Here is an 18758-nt window from a genome sequence, read left to right as displayed (position 1 = left end):
ATATATGTATAATGATATTATTACGGTTTTGTCAACTTTTTATTGACTTTAATATTGTCGAGCCCTTAAATCATAGGACTATGGTCGGACCGCAATGGCACAAATGCACAGACTAGCACAGTACCACACTACCACAGTCCAAAATACCAGACCGATCATTTTTGGAAATAAAACACATTACCTACCAACACAACATATTTTTTTTTATATAAAACATATTTATTGTTGGCAGGCCAAAGAAAGTGTTTTAAAAAAAAGTTGGTTTTCTAATGTACACCTTGCATCCCCCCTCCCCCACCCAAATGACGCCCCTGGCTTAAATCCATGAAATGTTACCAATATTAGGACTAATATACATAATAGTTACAACACCTATTATACGTCATTACAAATTATTATGACATGCGCATAAGTAATTATTAATCATAACGCGTTCGGGTATACCTTTAAATTCAGCCCACAATATTATGCGAATATGGTACAAAATATAATGTAACTACCCTTATAACTGAAGATTTTCTATCATATATTTTTCAATATTAATAAATAATTATAAAATTATGTGAATACAAAATTAATGGTTCTGACATCGTATAAAACACCTATAGTTTTTAAACGAATTGCACAACTTATGAGGAAATAATATAACCACAAATTCTGCATTCTAATGTTAGTTAACTCTGTTCGGCAAGTTTAATAAGTATACGTATAATATAAGTTTCTATCACATAGACTATCTTATTATATATACATTATAGTGATATAATATCATAATATATACTGTTACATTATTATTGTGTATCTTATAACTATGTAGGTATACTGCCTAATAATATTTATTATTGAAGTAAGTACGTCATTCCTTCAAACCACACCATGACATACTTTATAGCATTCTTTGGCACTTTTAAAATTATTCTCATTGCCACGGCATCCGCCGTATTTGAACTGTTTACAAGTCTTAAATGCTTTGTCGTAATAATAACGAACAGCGTTCACGTTACAAGCGCCTTCGTTTTTGTCCATGCTACATATTTCTGGAAAAAAAAAAAATATTATATTTATGAATTTTTTTCTGGTGTAAATTCACAATCTTTTATAATATTCATGCCATATTTTCATAAGGTATCTATAAACACAACGTCTATAATATTATTTAATTCTATTCCAAACTTTTTCTAATTTTCCAGTTTTATTCATAGCTAAAACTTTGAAAGTCGAATCGGAAAACCTACACCTGTATTAAAAAGTCTCTATTATTTTTGGTAAATATAAATAGGTTTTTATTTATAATTTCATGACATGACATCAATAGTTAATAATTAAGCATAGTCTAATACTAAACACAAAACCGTCCAAACAGAAATAAAATAACTCCAATCGATCATTTTCTATGTATCTATATTCCACTTATTCGTTATAAGTTACCACATTAGTCGTAATTAAATATACTGCGAATTATTCAATTCAAGGGGACGAATTTTTGACAATCGGTTTTTATTTGATTTTTAAAACACAAAATGTTACGCTATTATGTAGGTACAAGGATGACCGTTGGAAATATGAATCATAATAGTTAAAGCAGTAATAAAATATTCAATCATTTTCAAATACACAATGGAATAAATTATATTCATGATATCACTTACTATACTTAAAATACGTATATATATTAGATAATCTAACATGTATGCAATCGGGTCAGGTTACTCGGTTATGACTTCAATGGCCGTATTTGCACACTATGAGTCCTATATATACACAGGTAATAAATGTAGGTATGTTAAGAGGAAAATTTTAATGAATATGATAAACACACAATATTTTCTTATAATTTATATGGTTAGTTTATAATAGTACTACAAGGGCTCGATAAAATAACAACAGCTACCTACATATTATTTAGAACCTTTAACGGCGTCCCTGCAGAAATTTAAATCGAACTCCAGAGCATAGTAAAACGTTAATCATTAATGTAATAATTTCTTTAATTTAACCCATTCCGAATTAAATTATATAAAATATGATTTCAGTCATTTTACAGTAATTTAAGGCAATTCTTGTTACCATAGAAACAAATTAATGTATTATAATGAATTCAAAATTACAGAAAGTTTATTGTTGCCTTTTTTTTTTTAATTGTTCGTATTACAAGATAATATTTTATTTTTGTCAATTTGTTCATTGATAAGTATTTTTTTAAGGTATAAAATACAAGAGTCCGTAAACGCATTCGTTATAAAAGAACGCTACACTGACATTTGTTGTTTCCAACTTACGACTTACGAGTGCATAACATACCAAATTTACGTTCAGCAGATCACGTTGTGCTCCGTTTGCTTAAAACTCAATGTCAATCGACGTATTATGCAACTAGATGGTAGAAACATTATCTATGTTTGTACGCGAATTTTTACAATAGTTCAATTTTTTAGCAAGTTTTGCGTATATAATATAGCTACTAAATTCAGTCTTGTAAAAGATACTTTTGAAATTGTTTTTAAATACAGATACAAATACATCTATTCAGAAAGTATTTAAGATACAAATACAAATACTTGGAATGTAGTTAAATACTTTTTATTTTACTTTTCTACTAATCAGTTTGTAAAAAATTAAAAATCCAGTTGCTAGAAAACTAGAAACGCAATTCTAGTTTATAATAATATTTATACCACATATACTAACGGAATGCCAACTATATCAACAGAAACGAATAAACTTCAATATTACAGAAACACTTGATTCACTACTCGGTCCGGATCCCGACCAAAACAGGAAAATACTTAATTTTTTAAAATCAACTAATATATAAAACAAATATAATGTAAATACAATTATGTAACAAAGTATCACAAAAAAAAAAAAACACTGTAACTAATGGCCTAAGATGCCGGGTTGTAACAAATAGATCAATAAAAAAAAAAAAAAAAATATTTATAGCAGTTAAATATGATATACAAGAATACAATATGGGTAATGGGTATGCATAGTTTTATACCTTGATCATGTAATACTATTATTGCTTTAATACGAAAAATGAAAGACGTTAAGAGTTTGGAGTTGGGATATAAAATTACATTTTATACCCAATTCATATCTTACACTTTATATAAATAATTCGATTTTGATTTTATTATTTACCTTTGGCAAGAGACGAGTTTATTTCACAGGTAGGTCGCGTTCCGTTACATGTTCGAGTTTCTTCCAGCACTACTTTATCGATACATTTTGTGTAGTTTTCACCAGACACAAGCAACAACCGAGATTTGATAGACAACCCTTGGCCACAAGTTACGTTGCAAGGACTCCACATACTCCATTCGGTTACCGGGCATATGTTAGTAAAAGAAGACTAAAACACAAATAATGATATCATACGATTAATGCACCTAGCTCAATCTTAAGCTCATCGCTTATAATTATTTCCAAATTCCCTCAAATACAACCGAATTGGCTTGAAAAATAAAATGTGTACATAATCCCATACCCTAAATTGTTATCTAATTTTTACAAATACTACGTCCAATATGAATTGATTTCTGAAACGTTTATGTCTTAGAAATGTGTTTTTTATGTTGTTTAGATCACCTGTTCAGCGACTTTAGTGCATGCTGGTTGCATGCATTTCTTCTTCATGACAAGTCCGATGTGGCGACATTTTTTGTAACTCGTGTGATCTAAAAATTGTCTGGTGCGGAACATAAATCCTATACCACACGACACTGAACACTCAGACATCGGTGTCCATTCTGTGGTGTTGCATTTAGCATCGTCTATTAGTAGACTATCATCTTCTTGTTCAGTCTCACCACTAAATAAAAAAAAAAAAAAATAGTAGGTACTTCATTTAAAACTATGCAAACACAATAAATTCAAAGACATTGTGTATGAAAAATGATAGTAATAAATAGAGTTAAAAATGATTTAATTACAAGTAAAGCAATACAAATATAAAATTATAAAGGTATTTTTAGATGAATCGAGATAAATGGAAATAATATTTATGAACATTTTTATGTAGTGATGGGTTGAACCGACCTTTCAAGAATATTTTATTGTTCGAAAATCGAACTTGGAAATATTTGTTGAACTAGACTTCGGATTTAATGGCCACGATAGTTCAAAGACCAAATATTTGTACAATTCAAAAGTTATTTAAAAAATAAAAATAAAAATCGATAGCTAAAATCTATTTTGGGTAAACCCATGGTCATATTTCGATACCGCGGCTGTGACTGTTGATAAAAACATACGGAACGGTGTAACATCAAATGCTTTAACTTGGTGAAGCTCTAACTAAACTACATTCCCAAATGTATCACCAGTTGCATTAAATATCTAGGACCTAGGTATTCCTGCCACGTCCGTTTGCTCTGAGCGCATGTTCTCAAAAGCAGGACAAAATATCGTTGCTGAGTGGAGACAGAGACTTAGTTTTGGATCAGTGGAATAGTTGGTAATCCCACATAATAATATATAATAATTAATAATGAAAATATTTTATATAGATTTTAAGAATAAATAGTAAATATGTTCAGTTCGAGTTCTAGTTCGACTTAAACTGATTTTAAGTTTGGTTTGGTTCAGTTCGGTAGAAAATATAAAGGTTCGGTTCGGTTTGGGTTCGAAAAAAAATAATTAAAGTTCGATTCAAGTTATTTGATTCGATTAGAAAAAATCAAGGTTCGGCCCATTACGATTTTTAAGATATAATTTTTAACTCTTTTTAAGGCTAAATAAAAGCTTTGTGCAAGCCTCATATAATATATTTTCTAATTTAAAGTTTTATGCTAATATACTATATGTATAGTATAGTATAGCATTGTATATAATATTCAAAAAATAAAAATAAATAATATTTTGATAGTATACTCGTATTTGTTTTTAATTTTTATAATTTTTTTCCTCAAAATTCACCAAAACTGAACACTGGATTTAGAAGTTATTATTAAATTTATCAATTATTACTTATATTGCTGGTGCCACAACAAATCTTAACAACAATATTATTTTCAAGTCATATACATTTTCGCTTACATTTCCCACAAATTTAAAAAAGTTTAAGGTATTATAATATATCAATATAATATCACATAAAAATATTACGGGCAAATTGGCACCGAAGACAGGCACATTTCTTTCGATACCAATTGTCGGTCGCAACCAAACTGCTGAGCAGCAGTTTGATTTAAATAGTTTCTGTTTCTCGATCTGAGACCTTTGCCACAAGCCACGTTGCAATCGGTCCATTCAGAGTATTTTGATACAGCACATTCAGCTAAACAGAGGTTTAAGTAGAACATTATAACGCAATTTAATATTGGTATAGCCCTAAATCCTAAAATGGGCATTATAGTTTTGTTGTTGAGGTAATAGTACATTATTATCTAATAAACCAAAAAATAAACTGATGCTTACGCTTCAATATGTCTTGTGAGTTCTCTGAAACTACGAGCTCGTCCATCAAATCTGTTATAATCTTGTCTGAACAAGACTTCGGTATGAGGTTGATTCTGTTCAAATGTAAGCGCGCCAAAGGAGCCATCTCGTTGCCATTTTCGTTGAAAAAAGGAGATTTGGGATCATCTGGATACATCGGAGTGATCCGAAAAATGCGTTCATGTGGTAGGGTCTCTTGGTTATGTGACTAAATGTAATTGTGTATGCAACATTATCAAACATTTTATTTATTTTATCATAGGCGTGCATTTCAAAATTACATACTAATATTTTATCAATAAAAATGATTTCACTGATTATATGAGCACTTAAAATATGTAAGAGCAGTTCATATTAGAAGTATTATTATTTTATATTTACTTAACGATTTTAGAAGTATAACTACACATTAATAATTTGTTAAAGAGATGTAAATTAAATTTATTGCATAATAATAAGAATCTAATCACTATTTAATAGTGGACGAATAATAGCCATCTGTGATCTAAGTGCCAAATATAATTATACTACATATTTACTTATTGCAGTATTACCTTTACCTAGATTATAGAAACTAATTTATAAATTGATTAATATGTTCAATTCGTTAATCATTATTATCAGTGTTATATACATAGTAAATTACCAAATACTAGGATAATTTACTTAGTTTACTAGGGAAATACTAAAAATTAACTTCATAAGCACAATACTTTATTGTGCTATCATTATTTTTTATTATTATTTTTAAAAATAATATTACTTAGGAAGCTGTTAGTGCATTGTTTATTTTCTCTCTTTGGCCTACGCACTACAGCATAGACAAAACGCATTCAATAAAATAATTTTGTTTACATTTTAAAATCATTTTTGTAAAATCAGCCAAAAATATTATCTCAAAACAATTCAAAATCCTTCTAATTTTATTTTAAATTTATTTAAATATAATATTATATTCAATCTGTTTACAACAAAAACAATCAGAAATAAAGATGATCGGATACTATATATATAAAAAAAAAAACATGAATCACATCAAGAGGAGATCATTCAATAATACAGAACTTCAGAAAAATTCTTATTTTAATTTTATTTTAGAAAGTCTCTAAACCAGGTTCTTTTAAAATGACGGGGAATTTGTTCTTCTAAATTTACAAAAATATTATTTTATTTTTAAATCAAATATAAATCTGAATAATAATAAAAAGACAAACCTAAACAACAAAATTATTCTTTAAAATGTTTGTAATAGGTGATTTCACTCAAAGATTAGTTAAAAATTATTCAAAAATTATTCAAAAATTACAAAATATAATATTACGTGAATACGTTTTATCTATATGTATTATGTTGCATAAAAATGTTAAATAAAGTGACTCAAAGTAACTACAGTCGAGTCACGATAATTCGAAATTGGAGTGGGATTATTATTTAAAAGATATTAATTCAAAACGTCTTGATAGTAATCGTGATATTATAAGCACCAGCCAGTGGCGCAACTGTTAACTTTTTTTTGGAGAGGGGGGGGGAAATATTAAATACTTCACTTTAAAATAGTTATTTATAACGTTTTAATGGCGTTAATACATCTATGAGTTATATCTTAAATTGTTAAATATCCAAACGAAAATATTGTTGAAAACATATTATATAATCAAAAATAAATATCCATTAAGCAAAAGAATTCTGTTGCCTCCCACCCATATTACGCCACTGGTACCTGCATAAAATATCTATCATTATTTAGTTTATTATTTCCTTATTCCGTTTTACTGTTTTTATTTAGTGGATAATACTGATTGAGACTTTCTTGTAGAGATATATTTTGTATAATAGTTCAAACGTATCAGCTGATTTAAATAATATTTTATAGTAGCAAACGTCATATAAACTTTTCGGTTTGCTATTTTTGAAAATTAAAATAATTTGTAATTATTGTCATGGCAGCCTCTTTAATGGATAGGTATATAAAAATATAAGGTTGGGAAGTGCAGAACTGCAGGCGTGACATAATTTACTTAACATCCACTGAAATGTACACAAATAAAATAGCTAAAAGAGTGAGATATTAGATAAATTATAATTTTAAAACAGGTCAACGTGGCCTTTATTTAGAAAATTTTAAAATAAATTAAAAATTGATCATAATATGCTCGTATGACGCAGGCACATGCAACTATAATATTATTAACCGAATAAATTAAAAATGCAAATACATGAACCTTCGAGCTCTAACTATACTGTCAAATTAACACCGTGTCATCGATTTGAATTTATTTAAAACAAATAACAAATGTTCTATAAAATCATGATTAATAAATTTAAAAAAACATATAATCAAGGTCATTGTAAAAATTATAATACACTAAACACCTATTTACTGTATGAATATTAGTTATCTGTATTTACAACTGACCAGTTTTTGTAATAAACATACGCCAAAAGAACGTTTAAAAATTTAATTTAATTATATACCTAACTATGAAAAAAGGTAAAAATATTTAATTCGTTAATATAGAAACACTATAAGAAAATTCATGCGTAGAGCGTAGTAACACAAAATTAATTTTCATTTACATATTCTCTGGAATTTAATTATAACAAAATATTATTTTATAGGTTATATGCATAATATACATTTCAATATATTCATACTTATATGTGATAGATGATAGATTTAAGTATAAACTGTTCTATTCTTACGATTAACAGTTTTGTTTCTTTCCAAATACCTACGATGAATTATGTTTTTATAATTAAATACACAATATTACGGAAAAAACATTTTTACACTCTATTATTTCCTATTAATTATTATAAAATATTCCTTCTACTTACAAATTATGCAGATTGTACCTACTAGCACTGTGTAGATTTTCTATAGTTCCACCCAAGTTCAGGGCTTTAAATAAAACATATATTTTAAATACTGCATTTGAAATGAATGAAATATAAATTAAAACCATTTCCTTCCCACTTCCTACCAAAACATTCTGCTTTATCGATTATAAATATACTTTTTGACATTCAGCTGTTATATAAATTTGAAATATTTTTCTCTAAATAAATCTTTTAAAATTCAAGATATTATGACTTTCAATTAGAAATCACCAAAGTACAGTCCATTCGTGTTGACCCTGATACAGTCACAATCATCCTTAAAGACCATCTCAACACCTTATTATCTCTCTTTTACTCCCGCATAGCATGTTAAAATTTACAAAAATAAATCTGTCAACACAACTTTCCATTTCTGTCATGGCCAATCCGTAACACTATACCTACTTCAAAAATGAACCTAAAACCGATATAGTCAAATGCCTAGGATATTAACCTTCTACAAACACTTAAATTGAGCAAAACAAACACACACACACACATTTAAAAAAATTAAAATAATATAGACAACTTTATCAACTCCGGCCTAGCCTAAGTAAATATTCAAAAATCAACCTTTAAACTTTTACAACCTACAAATCAAACCTATGTACCCATGTAGATTTATGGTACATGGAGCTTAGCTAAAAAATCAAATACCTACACAAAATAAAATCCTTAGACTATAATAACCGATTCCCCTCTGAACTTCTTTAACGATACTTTTTACACAGTACTATAAACATTTAAAAACTTTATTACACTTTTAGAAACCATATTCAAACCCATACGTATATAATGATAAACTATTAATGAGCTTTATTCTCGGAAATCCCACCTAGTCTCTTCGTAAGGATCAGAAAAAGTGGCAACGAGACTTAATTGAATACAAGCCCACAGATTTATGCTGAAGTACCATCAATGTATCGCTCTCAAGCATTCAAGTTTTTTTTAATATAAATAATTAAATACATTTTATCATATTTTATTCTTATTGTACCACATAGCACATAATATGTGCAGATTGATGAATTTTCAAAAAAATAAATTAAATAAATAATTTTATCAAGATTACCTAACTAGTTTATTATTATCTATAGTTACGATTTATTTGCCTAGTTCATAAAAAAATATTAACATTATATAAATTTCGATGTTATCGTGTAACCAACTTACCTACGTTTAATATCTTAAAATAATATCTGAATTTTTTAATTAATGAAATTGGAATAATATTAATTCTTTTGAAATTAAACAGCCAACAGTATATTATATTATTAATACAAATGATGGGTAATAAAAAGTGTATTATTAATGTAATATTGATATATTATAACATCTGTGTTTAATAAAATTATAATGCAATGGGTTCCTATATTTTTATTTCATCCTTCGTAAATATTAAAGACTGATTGTGTGATAAGACCCAGCTAATTTAATGTTTTGTTTAAATTATCAAGTTATATTAATGCATTTATATTTAATTAAGTACAGTAAAAACTATAATTAAAATATCAATTATTATTAGTATTTTATTATGTTACCATATATGTACGTCCACTGTCTGTCCCAACGTCGTAGACGTACAAGTCTATAGTTCGGTTTTGAACCCACTGACAGTTCTTTTCGCATAAATTATGACTGTTGACGCCTACTATCCAATCAGGGGATGGACCTAAAATCAATTTACACACGAAAATTATTATCATAGTAGGATAGGTTGTTAGGTACACGATTTGTATTATTGTTTTACCGAGCATTGAAGCCAATGAAATGTAATGATGTTTCTTGTCCACTCGGAATTTAGACGTGGCATTAGTGTTTACTCGTGGATGCCAAAGACCGGCAGCTTTGATCAAAGTTCTCAAATGTTTCTTCTAACAATTAAAAACAAGAACCTTGAATATCGTGAATAAATATAAAAATAGATAATATTTCGTTCGATGAACATAATATAAAACGTTTAGATACCTGTTGCCTTAATTCAGATTCCAAAATCGCTGTTGAACCCCATTCAGCCAATTGTCTAACACCGTCGGTGGCCCATTGTCCCTCAGCCCAAAAGGAGTAGTTCTTATCGTGAGTCGCTCCAATTATATCACTGAAATGAGTAAGCCACAAAGCACTCGGAAAGTCTTTTGGATGAGTTTCAGATGACCACAGTCCTTCAAATTTCATCTAAAATTTCAGTTTGACAAAAAAAAAATTCTTTGAAAACAGGCACCTATTTTACATAAACCATCATAAGTGTGCGAGCACGTATGTTCAAGATGTTTTTTTTATACTTTTATTGATTGTTTACCAACCTCATAAACCGCTTCGTCACAAGCACAACAACCTTCTGTTTCAGCCGGTGCGTTTTGCTTTGCACCTGTATTGAAAGACATTTCACATAGTTCCTTTAACAGTTCAGTTTTTTGATATTTATTGAAGCCGTTTTCATAGGTCACCAAAGCCCTAAAGTACATCATTATCTTATTAAACTCAAGCATTAAACGCTCTACATTGACATAAGTTATGGTTATAGTATCAAAGAATGCAATCAATATAAAAGTTACTTAACATTTTAATTAAATAAATTGAATTAATTTATAACATTGTAATAGTCGATGAATATAAATTACCAAATTATTAATATTGTTTAAATACCTTATATATACACAACCGCTTCCCGTTTTTGGTGCTGACCACACGAAACGTAACTTTTGCAGTTTTACTTCCGGTTCAGACTGAACTATAGTGTTTACACATTCCGGATGGAATGTCGCACCATCATCAGCCGAAAGTATTTGAAGTGAACCTGAGCGATCAGGTGATGCTGGATCACCACAATCTTCACTAATCGTACTGTTACAGTCATGTTCCGCAGTCACCATAAACGAATGAAAATCTAAATTTTCACTTTCGATCGTTACTATAAGTGAAAAAATATTATTATTATGACATTATGCTATTTAACACAATATAACTGATAACATATTTATAACTGTCGATCGATTACACATCAGGACTAGGTATAAGATATTTTCAATATTAATAATAAATGTATTTATTGTTTGCAACGAGTTATATTTTTTCAGAATGTTTGTATAGAGTTTTAAAACATTTAAAAAATATAATTATCTTAAATAATAAAAATCAATTTGATTAATATCCACCTGATTGTATATCAACGTCTAAAATATTTGTATCTATAGATATACTACATTCTAATTTCACATATAAAATAACAACTTAATATTAAACAATAGATATTTTATTTTTCTCGTAACTACTATACCATAATACCGTCATAAATTCAATGAAAGCATTCAATTCTGTTTAGAAAATATAAATTGAGCACGTTTTATTGTGATAGGACATCTATAATAACATAATGGCTGGAAAAGTGCAACAACTGAGTATTGAAGAGAAAATTAACGAGGATTTTTTATTCTTTTTAGAACATTTTAAAACAGCATTTGATACGTTAAAATCCGAAAGCGAAAAAGAAATATGCAAAGTAACAAATTAAACTATAGAACTATTTTCTTGGTAATTTTTTTATTTATATGTATATTATCTATATAATCTTAGAAATGGCTACATAAACTCGCAATTGAACCTTATAAAAATACAAATGAAAAACAAGCACGTAATATATATTTATCACAACTTATTTTAAGTATGAACAACCGTAAGATGACCACTCCGTTCAATGAAACCCCAAAACCGGGCCCACTGTCTTTAGATGGCGTATTTCCAGAAATAACTACCAAAGCCAGCCTAGAAGTGGAAAAAGAAAAAGAAGTGAGTGATAAACCTCATAAACGTCAGCTAGAAAGAATAAAAAATCAACTAAATTGTTTAGATTAATGAAAACAAAGAGCAATGGACGAAATTCGTTAAAAATCGAGAATTAGAAATGGTTGACTTGAATCATTTGTCGAACGATGGGCGTACTTACATAGCGTGCAAGACTTTACCTGAAAATGCCGGAATATATGCATATGTTGCCGTGACGGTGGGTGGAAATACGGGCTGTTGGGTTAATTCATGTGGTCAGACAATGTAAGATCGTCTACGTAAATCATAAGTATATAATCATATTTTAGCCTAAATTTAAAATTCAAATATTTAGTCGGTAGACTTAAGAGTGTAAACCCTGGAGCTGTAATTATTATGGCTTAAACTCTGTTGTGTTTGGATTTTGTTTCTTTACCATCAAGAATTATGAACTTATGAATGAAAAATCAAGTCCTTTATAGTGCAAATATTTTACGTATTTTTTTATTCTACGATTTGTTTTTGTACATATTTGCTTACTTAAATAATTTCCATATAATTACTAGATAACTAAAAAATATAACAGGCCAAGTCTTAAAGTTGAATAGCATTAGTAAATAAATAATTTGTAACATAATAATTGTTGGATGCAGAGTAAATAATTAAAAACAATATGGTATTTATTACTTAATCGAAATTTAGCCCAACGCCTGAAGTGAAGCCGATTGATTTAAAAGTGGAATCGGCCAACACGCCGAAAAGTAACTGTGAACAAGAGGACAAAGTATATCAACTAACGGCAGAAGTCAGAACAATTTTGTCAAATCGAAGATCACATGAATCCAGGACGATGACTTATGAATTTTTCAAAAGATTACATAATAACATTGAACAGGAAATGTTGTCAGAAGAGGATCCTAACAGTACTGCTTGCCACGATCCATACATCGAAAAGCTACTTGAAAAACTAATAGTGAGCAATATTACTGAATTAGTTACAGAGAAGTAACAAACAATATTTAAATGATGTAGATTGTAGGTACTTATAATTGTTTTATTGCGTTTAAGGCCGAAAGCAAAGGATGTGATAACTTCAACCCACATTTATTCAAACGTATAAAAATGCTTTCGATGTTGAAAAAAAGAGTGAAGAATATACTACAAGAAGTAATAATAAAATAAAGTTAAATAATTAATAAAATATTGTAATGTAATATATAATGATTATTATAATTTAATGATTGTAACACCTGAAATTTTGTATAACCTACTTACTCCAGAGCCTACCTACCTACCTACTCAGTAATTGCATTTAATTTTTTTTCAAAAAGCTCTCCAACTTTATGACCAATAGTCTTTATGATTTTTTTTTTTTTTTTTTTTTTTTTTATTATTATTAAAGAAACTTTGTAAACAATTAGCTTCGACAATTATGGTCTTTATGATTTAATTCGTTTAAATATTCTAGATCGAAGAGCGTGACGAAAAACTTCAAAATCTTGTAATCGCTTCGACTTCTCCGATATTATCTCTACTCAGTCCGGCCTCAACCTGTCCAAATTCCATGACTGAAATGATGTGGCAGGGAGCATTGATGGAAAAACCCACCAGCAAGATGGCCGAAACCCTGGCCAAGACATATCCGGTCTGTCTGGTTAAAATGTAAATATTATTTTTGTCAATTTTCCAACGCGTAGTTGTAACTTGTAACCTACCTACGGCATTATACGATTACTTCGATCGAACGTAGGTTGTTGGCTCTATTGGCGCGGGAACGTCGGAAAATCATAAATCAGTTGCAGGAAAAGCAAGAAAAAATAGTGGCTTCCGTGAAGAAAGATCTTCAAAATGAAATCAAAAGAGGCATAATGGCTTACAAGGTGAATAACGGCCGATTTGGCTATGAATTCGTCTCAGTGGTTAGATATATTTATGTTTCTATAATATTTTGTACGTTACCGCACGCAGGTGGCCAGAAATGAATGGGTGGACGTGATGCGAGTTGTGATGCATTACAACAAGATAAAAGAAAGTCTGACCGAAAAAGATATCGGCGGCAGCTCGAACAGCACCAAAAGCGATTATCTTCAGGAAACGATTATTAAGGAAATCGAAGACACCATGAAGCGACTGGACAAAGGTAATGGGAAAAATGAAAAATTGCTAGACGACATTTGCGAGTTGAATAAGAGCATACACGTGATAACGGAAAAAATAGAGCTCGAACAAATGCAAGCCGAAGACCAACTGCGAGATTTTCAAAACGAAATATGCACTGAAAAAAGTTTAATTATGAATAGAGCCCAGACTATCACGAAATTAGAAAAAATGGTAAAAGCGACGCAAAAATAGTTTTTCTTTATTGTAATTTGGTAGTTTGAATACCTTCGTCTATAATATAACATGTGATTTTGAGTTACGTAACATAATGTTCTGTTCAACATTTGTTTTAAATTATAATTAAATAGATCAAATTATTAGTGAATTTCAACCGTAACACATATATCTACCTAAACCCCTACTAAATACGTAAATTCTCTATTTACGTTTTATAATAAGCTGATCTTTTTAAATGCTAGAGAGTGGCCATTTTATACTGCTTTGGTAACACTTCAAATTAATTGGTAATTTTCAAAAATAAAACTATGAGTAATAAAGACAATAAATATTTTGATTTATCTAATATTTTTAAATTAATGTAGTTCAATATATGATTATAATTTACTTACAAATATTGTATACCGAAATTATAAAACATAGAACACCATAATATTATTTTATTTTGATAACATAGTAGATAACTGATATGATTATTTGATCAACTACAATATATTTTTATTGTTCATAATATAATATACATGTTTTAGATAAATATTTTGTATGCCTTTATAAATAGCTATAATGTGTTAATATTATTAGAAATAATTTAAAAATATATTATAAACATCCAGTGCTTGGAAAATTCCTTTAAAAAGAGGAATTAATTCAAGTTCACGTTCATTTTGCTATAAAAGAACTAAATCGGCTCTGGTTTCTGACTTAAAAAAACATTCCTAAATAAAGGGCGTTTTTCATTCTTTATTTTATTATTCTTTAAGTATTGCAATTATTTTTTTGCTTACTGTTCAGAAAGGTTTGAGAATATATTATGTCATTATAATAATGTATATACGATATACCGAAATCTTATTGTGTGCTTATTTTATAAGTTGAATACCATTCATTCCTATGTAATGTATACTGTGTAACTATTTACGCAATGCTTTAACTTTCTATTGTTTTTTTTTTCTGTACCCATCTACCTAATTATTTATTTTTCGTAAAACAAAAATAAACAGCATTTTTTATACTTTGTTTAAACTTCATTTTAGTTATTGACAATATTTTAATTACCTACATTTTACAATGTATCATTCATTATTCATGTACTCATTTGTCTATATATCATGTGCGTACAATTTCATATAGCAAATAAAATGGGTCACATCGTCACGATTACACCTACTCAAGACTGTTTCACTGTAAGCTTTCAGGCTTTCAGATATTATTTTTAGGTATAAAAAAACATCATTTCATTTGCTGTAAAGAGTGATTTTTATTTTGAGTAGGTAGTCCATTATATAAATAACTATTTATAGTGTGAACCAAAAGGTACTAAATAGAAGTTACTATAAATTCCTAAAATAACCACCAAATAAAAATTAAAGTAGACACCACATATTATACACTATACTGTTAAAATTTGGTTGCTATCTATCAAATTCTATGATAGATGAGGTACAATCATGCATCAAATCGACGCATTTATGCTTTCAAATAAAGAAATCGTATCTTAAAAAAAAATATGAAAATTGAATGTTTGTTTGTATCTTATAGGTATAGGTATCAGTTAAAACTATAAATTAGTTTTAACCAATTTTAAGACATTTTCAAATAAAATTGTTCTTGGAGATATTAGGAAAGCTTGGAGAATAGTTTGAACCACGTTCGATTTATACCAAGTGCTTTGTTAAATCTGCCAAAGAGGGGTTGTTCATCTTGGTAAAATTAGTTCATAAGACGAAGTACACTGACTCAATTTGTCAATAAGGAAATAAAGTATAACAAATTCAAAATACACCTATATAGAGCTATAATTTAAATTATTTTATTTTTTAAAGTAGTGTTACAAAGCTTGATGTTGATTTGAAGTTAAAAGACTCAATAACTACTTGGTTGTTTTCAGTAAAAATGATATCAATAGAACTCTTGAGACTTAGAGAGTGTTTGTAACTTATGTTTCTACTCATATCCGTAGCTAAAGGGTAGATCAAGCATGATATTTTTTCAGCTTATGAAAAAATAATATTTCCGTCAGTCATATAGTGACAAATGAAGTGCAGTAGCGTCACTAGAAATTTTCATTGGGAGGGATATTTAACTAATAATCATTGCGTATCAATAAAATATGTACAAGATAGCATGCTATTGTGACTATATATGTGTATCTATAACGACTAAAACTAATAAGCCATTAGTATCGAAAGCATGTGGAGGTCAACGATAGGAGCGTGGTGAATAGGGTATAAATTAATCAAATCATAAAAGTGTTTTCATATGTCTCTTCTCAGAAATGATTGGAAATCGATGAGAAAGGATACGAAACAGTCAGCATATTAAGTTGAATCACGAAACCCGAATTTCGACATGTAGCAGGAAAGTCACTACCATCATTACAACCACCACTCCTAAGGACCGAATCATATATAAGAGAGATAGGGACAAGAGCTCGTTAGATATGGTCTACAAAATGTGAGCCAGATGGTTAGGCAGATAGGGCTAAGCAAGACACTTAGAGGCAGGTCGTAACACCGCTCACAATTTTAGTTATACACATTTCAGAGTCAGCTCATGACACCGCTCATCACAACATTTTAACTATAATTGTGTTTTTGTATTAAATGAAATAAACAGCATTATAACTAAATACATCAAGTGTCATTCCGACGTTGATATATGAATCGATGTCAGTTGTTGGGACGCAACATAATATATTTAAATTAATCGTACTAGTAATACCAAAGACTCAAATAAAGAGATACTGGGCCCATCACTAATTGGTTATTTTTCTTGTATGTGGAGAATTTAAAATATTCATTAGACCAATCACATCAAAAAATAGATTCAATGATCTAGCTATATAGAAATATTGATATAAAATAAAATTTAATAATGATAATAAATTATTTAATATCTCATTGTTTACATTTAAATTTGATTTTTATTTATATTTATTTGTTAGTGATTGCGAGACAAAACCCCAAAAACAATAATGTTAACAGATAATATACCTAACTGGTTGATTCTTGCAGCATTACACAGAATAACAGGTTTGTAGGTTTAAAGCAAAAAATGAAGTGTGGGGGTCGAGATTTGTAACGCACAAAAGCCGAATTTTACGATTTTATAATTCGTAATCTATTAGGTATATATGTTTTGATCTGATGTAAAATCGCACATCATCACTAATACGTGGTACTTACCTATGTACATTGAATGTGGTATGTATTTATCCGGGTTTCCAAACATGGAAATTTTGAAGCCATCGTGCATCCATTTCGCCGAGGCCTTAGCTATTTCCAAAGGCTGCAGGTTATTATCGTCGCAGGCGTGACCCACGGACAAAAGCCCCAAACACACAATTACGATTTTGGGCAGCATTTTAACGTCCGACTGCGTTCACTGCGCGGGGGTGTCGTTACTCGTTGTCTGGTATATTACAATATTATTATTATTATTATTGAACGTCGTCTAAATCGTAGTTACATTAACATCTTGCAGGACCAGTAAAATTGTAGCGCGTGGTTACACAATCATAATAATATTATATACCTAATTATGTGTATAACTCGGACACCCAGTAAGAAATATTATATATTTTGTACTCGTATGTACAAAGTCGGTAGTCCGTGCTTCTTATCGATAAAACAGTATCCGTATAATATTATGACGTAGGTATACTGCACGCTAGTTTATCGCATATTACAGGTCAATTTATTCAGCACAGAGATTAGATCGCAGCGTTGTTCTACCGAGAACACAATACCCATTGCCTACCAGATTTCCATAGGTCAATAATCATTACAATAATATGGTGTTTTGTAATATCACATACCTACCTACGCATCTATAATAATAGCATATGTAGTAATATAATAATTCATGGTAGTACATGGACGCCGTTCGGCCACATCGATATGATAATGAAGAATCTCAATGATTAAATAATAATGTCCGAATTTATTATCATTGATTTTATAATAATAATACTTAAGTTAATTTTAACAACATAATATTAATATTGTATCGTACATTCGACAATGCGTACGAATTATTACTAAGACACAATAATGGACATTTTCATTGGAGCCCTTTCTTTTGGATACCTAATTAATATAAGCCATTAAGACGTGATAAAACCTATTCGGGCTATTCGATATAAATAATTGTAATGTTTAAAATTTTAATAATATACAATATGTACATTATATAAGTAATATATGCATTAGGAGGGTGACAAGGAAAAACATTTTATTTTCTAATGGTGTTATATATAATAAGAAGGCACACAAACAATTTCAAGGTAAACTTTAAATTTTTAATGGTTACGCAATTCGTTTTAAAATAGAATTCAT

The 18758-nt window shown here is 29.1% G+C and overlaps 2 protein-coding genes across 2 annotated transcripts; one reads left to right on the top strand and one right to left on the bottom strand.

Annotated features, from left to right (window-relative positions):
- Positions 1-502: 502 nt before the first annotated feature.
- LOC107168429 (spondin-1-like) lies at positions 503-18004 on the bottom strand. The gene is made up of 11 exons (XM_015517835.2): positions 17607-18004; positions 10969-11233; positions 10626-10776; positions 10291-10497; positions 10073-10196; positions 9864-9994; positions 5422-5650; positions 5110-5281; positions 3592-3814; positions 3145-3355; positions 503-1037 (listed from the first exon to the last, which is right to left on the bottom strand). Exons 1-11 carry the CDS (start codon positions 17782-17784, stop codon positions 865-867), a joined length of 2064 nt encoding a protein of 687 aa, XP_015373321.1. The 5' UTR covers positions 17785-18004; the 3' UTR covers positions 503-864.
- LOC149061635 (uncharacterized) lies at positions 11696-14436 on the top strand. Its single transcript, XM_089221034.1, has 8 exons — positions 11696-11821; positions 11896-12108; positions 12170-12369; positions 12787-13057; positions 13153-13251; positions 13553-13746; positions 13835-13964; positions 14053-14436. Exons 1-8 carry the CDS (start codon positions 11696-11698, stop codon positions 14434-14436), a joined length of 1617 nt encoding a protein of 538 aa, XP_089077160.1.
- Positions 18005-18758: the final 754 nt, after the last annotated feature.

The sequence above is a fragment of the Diuraphis noxia genome, unplaced genomic scaffold, assembly GCF_037042655.1.
Source record: "Diuraphis noxia isolate RWA-SAM2 unplaced genomic scaffold, SU_Dnox_SAM2 contig0001, whole genome shotgun sequence".
In the NCBI taxonomy this organism is placed as follows: Eukaryota; Metazoa; Arthropoda; class Insecta; order Hemiptera; family Aphididae; genus Diuraphis; species Diuraphis noxia.
The sequence above is the reverse complement of the archived record's forward strand: the minus strand, read 5'-3'. Positions and strand labels throughout refer to the sequence as shown.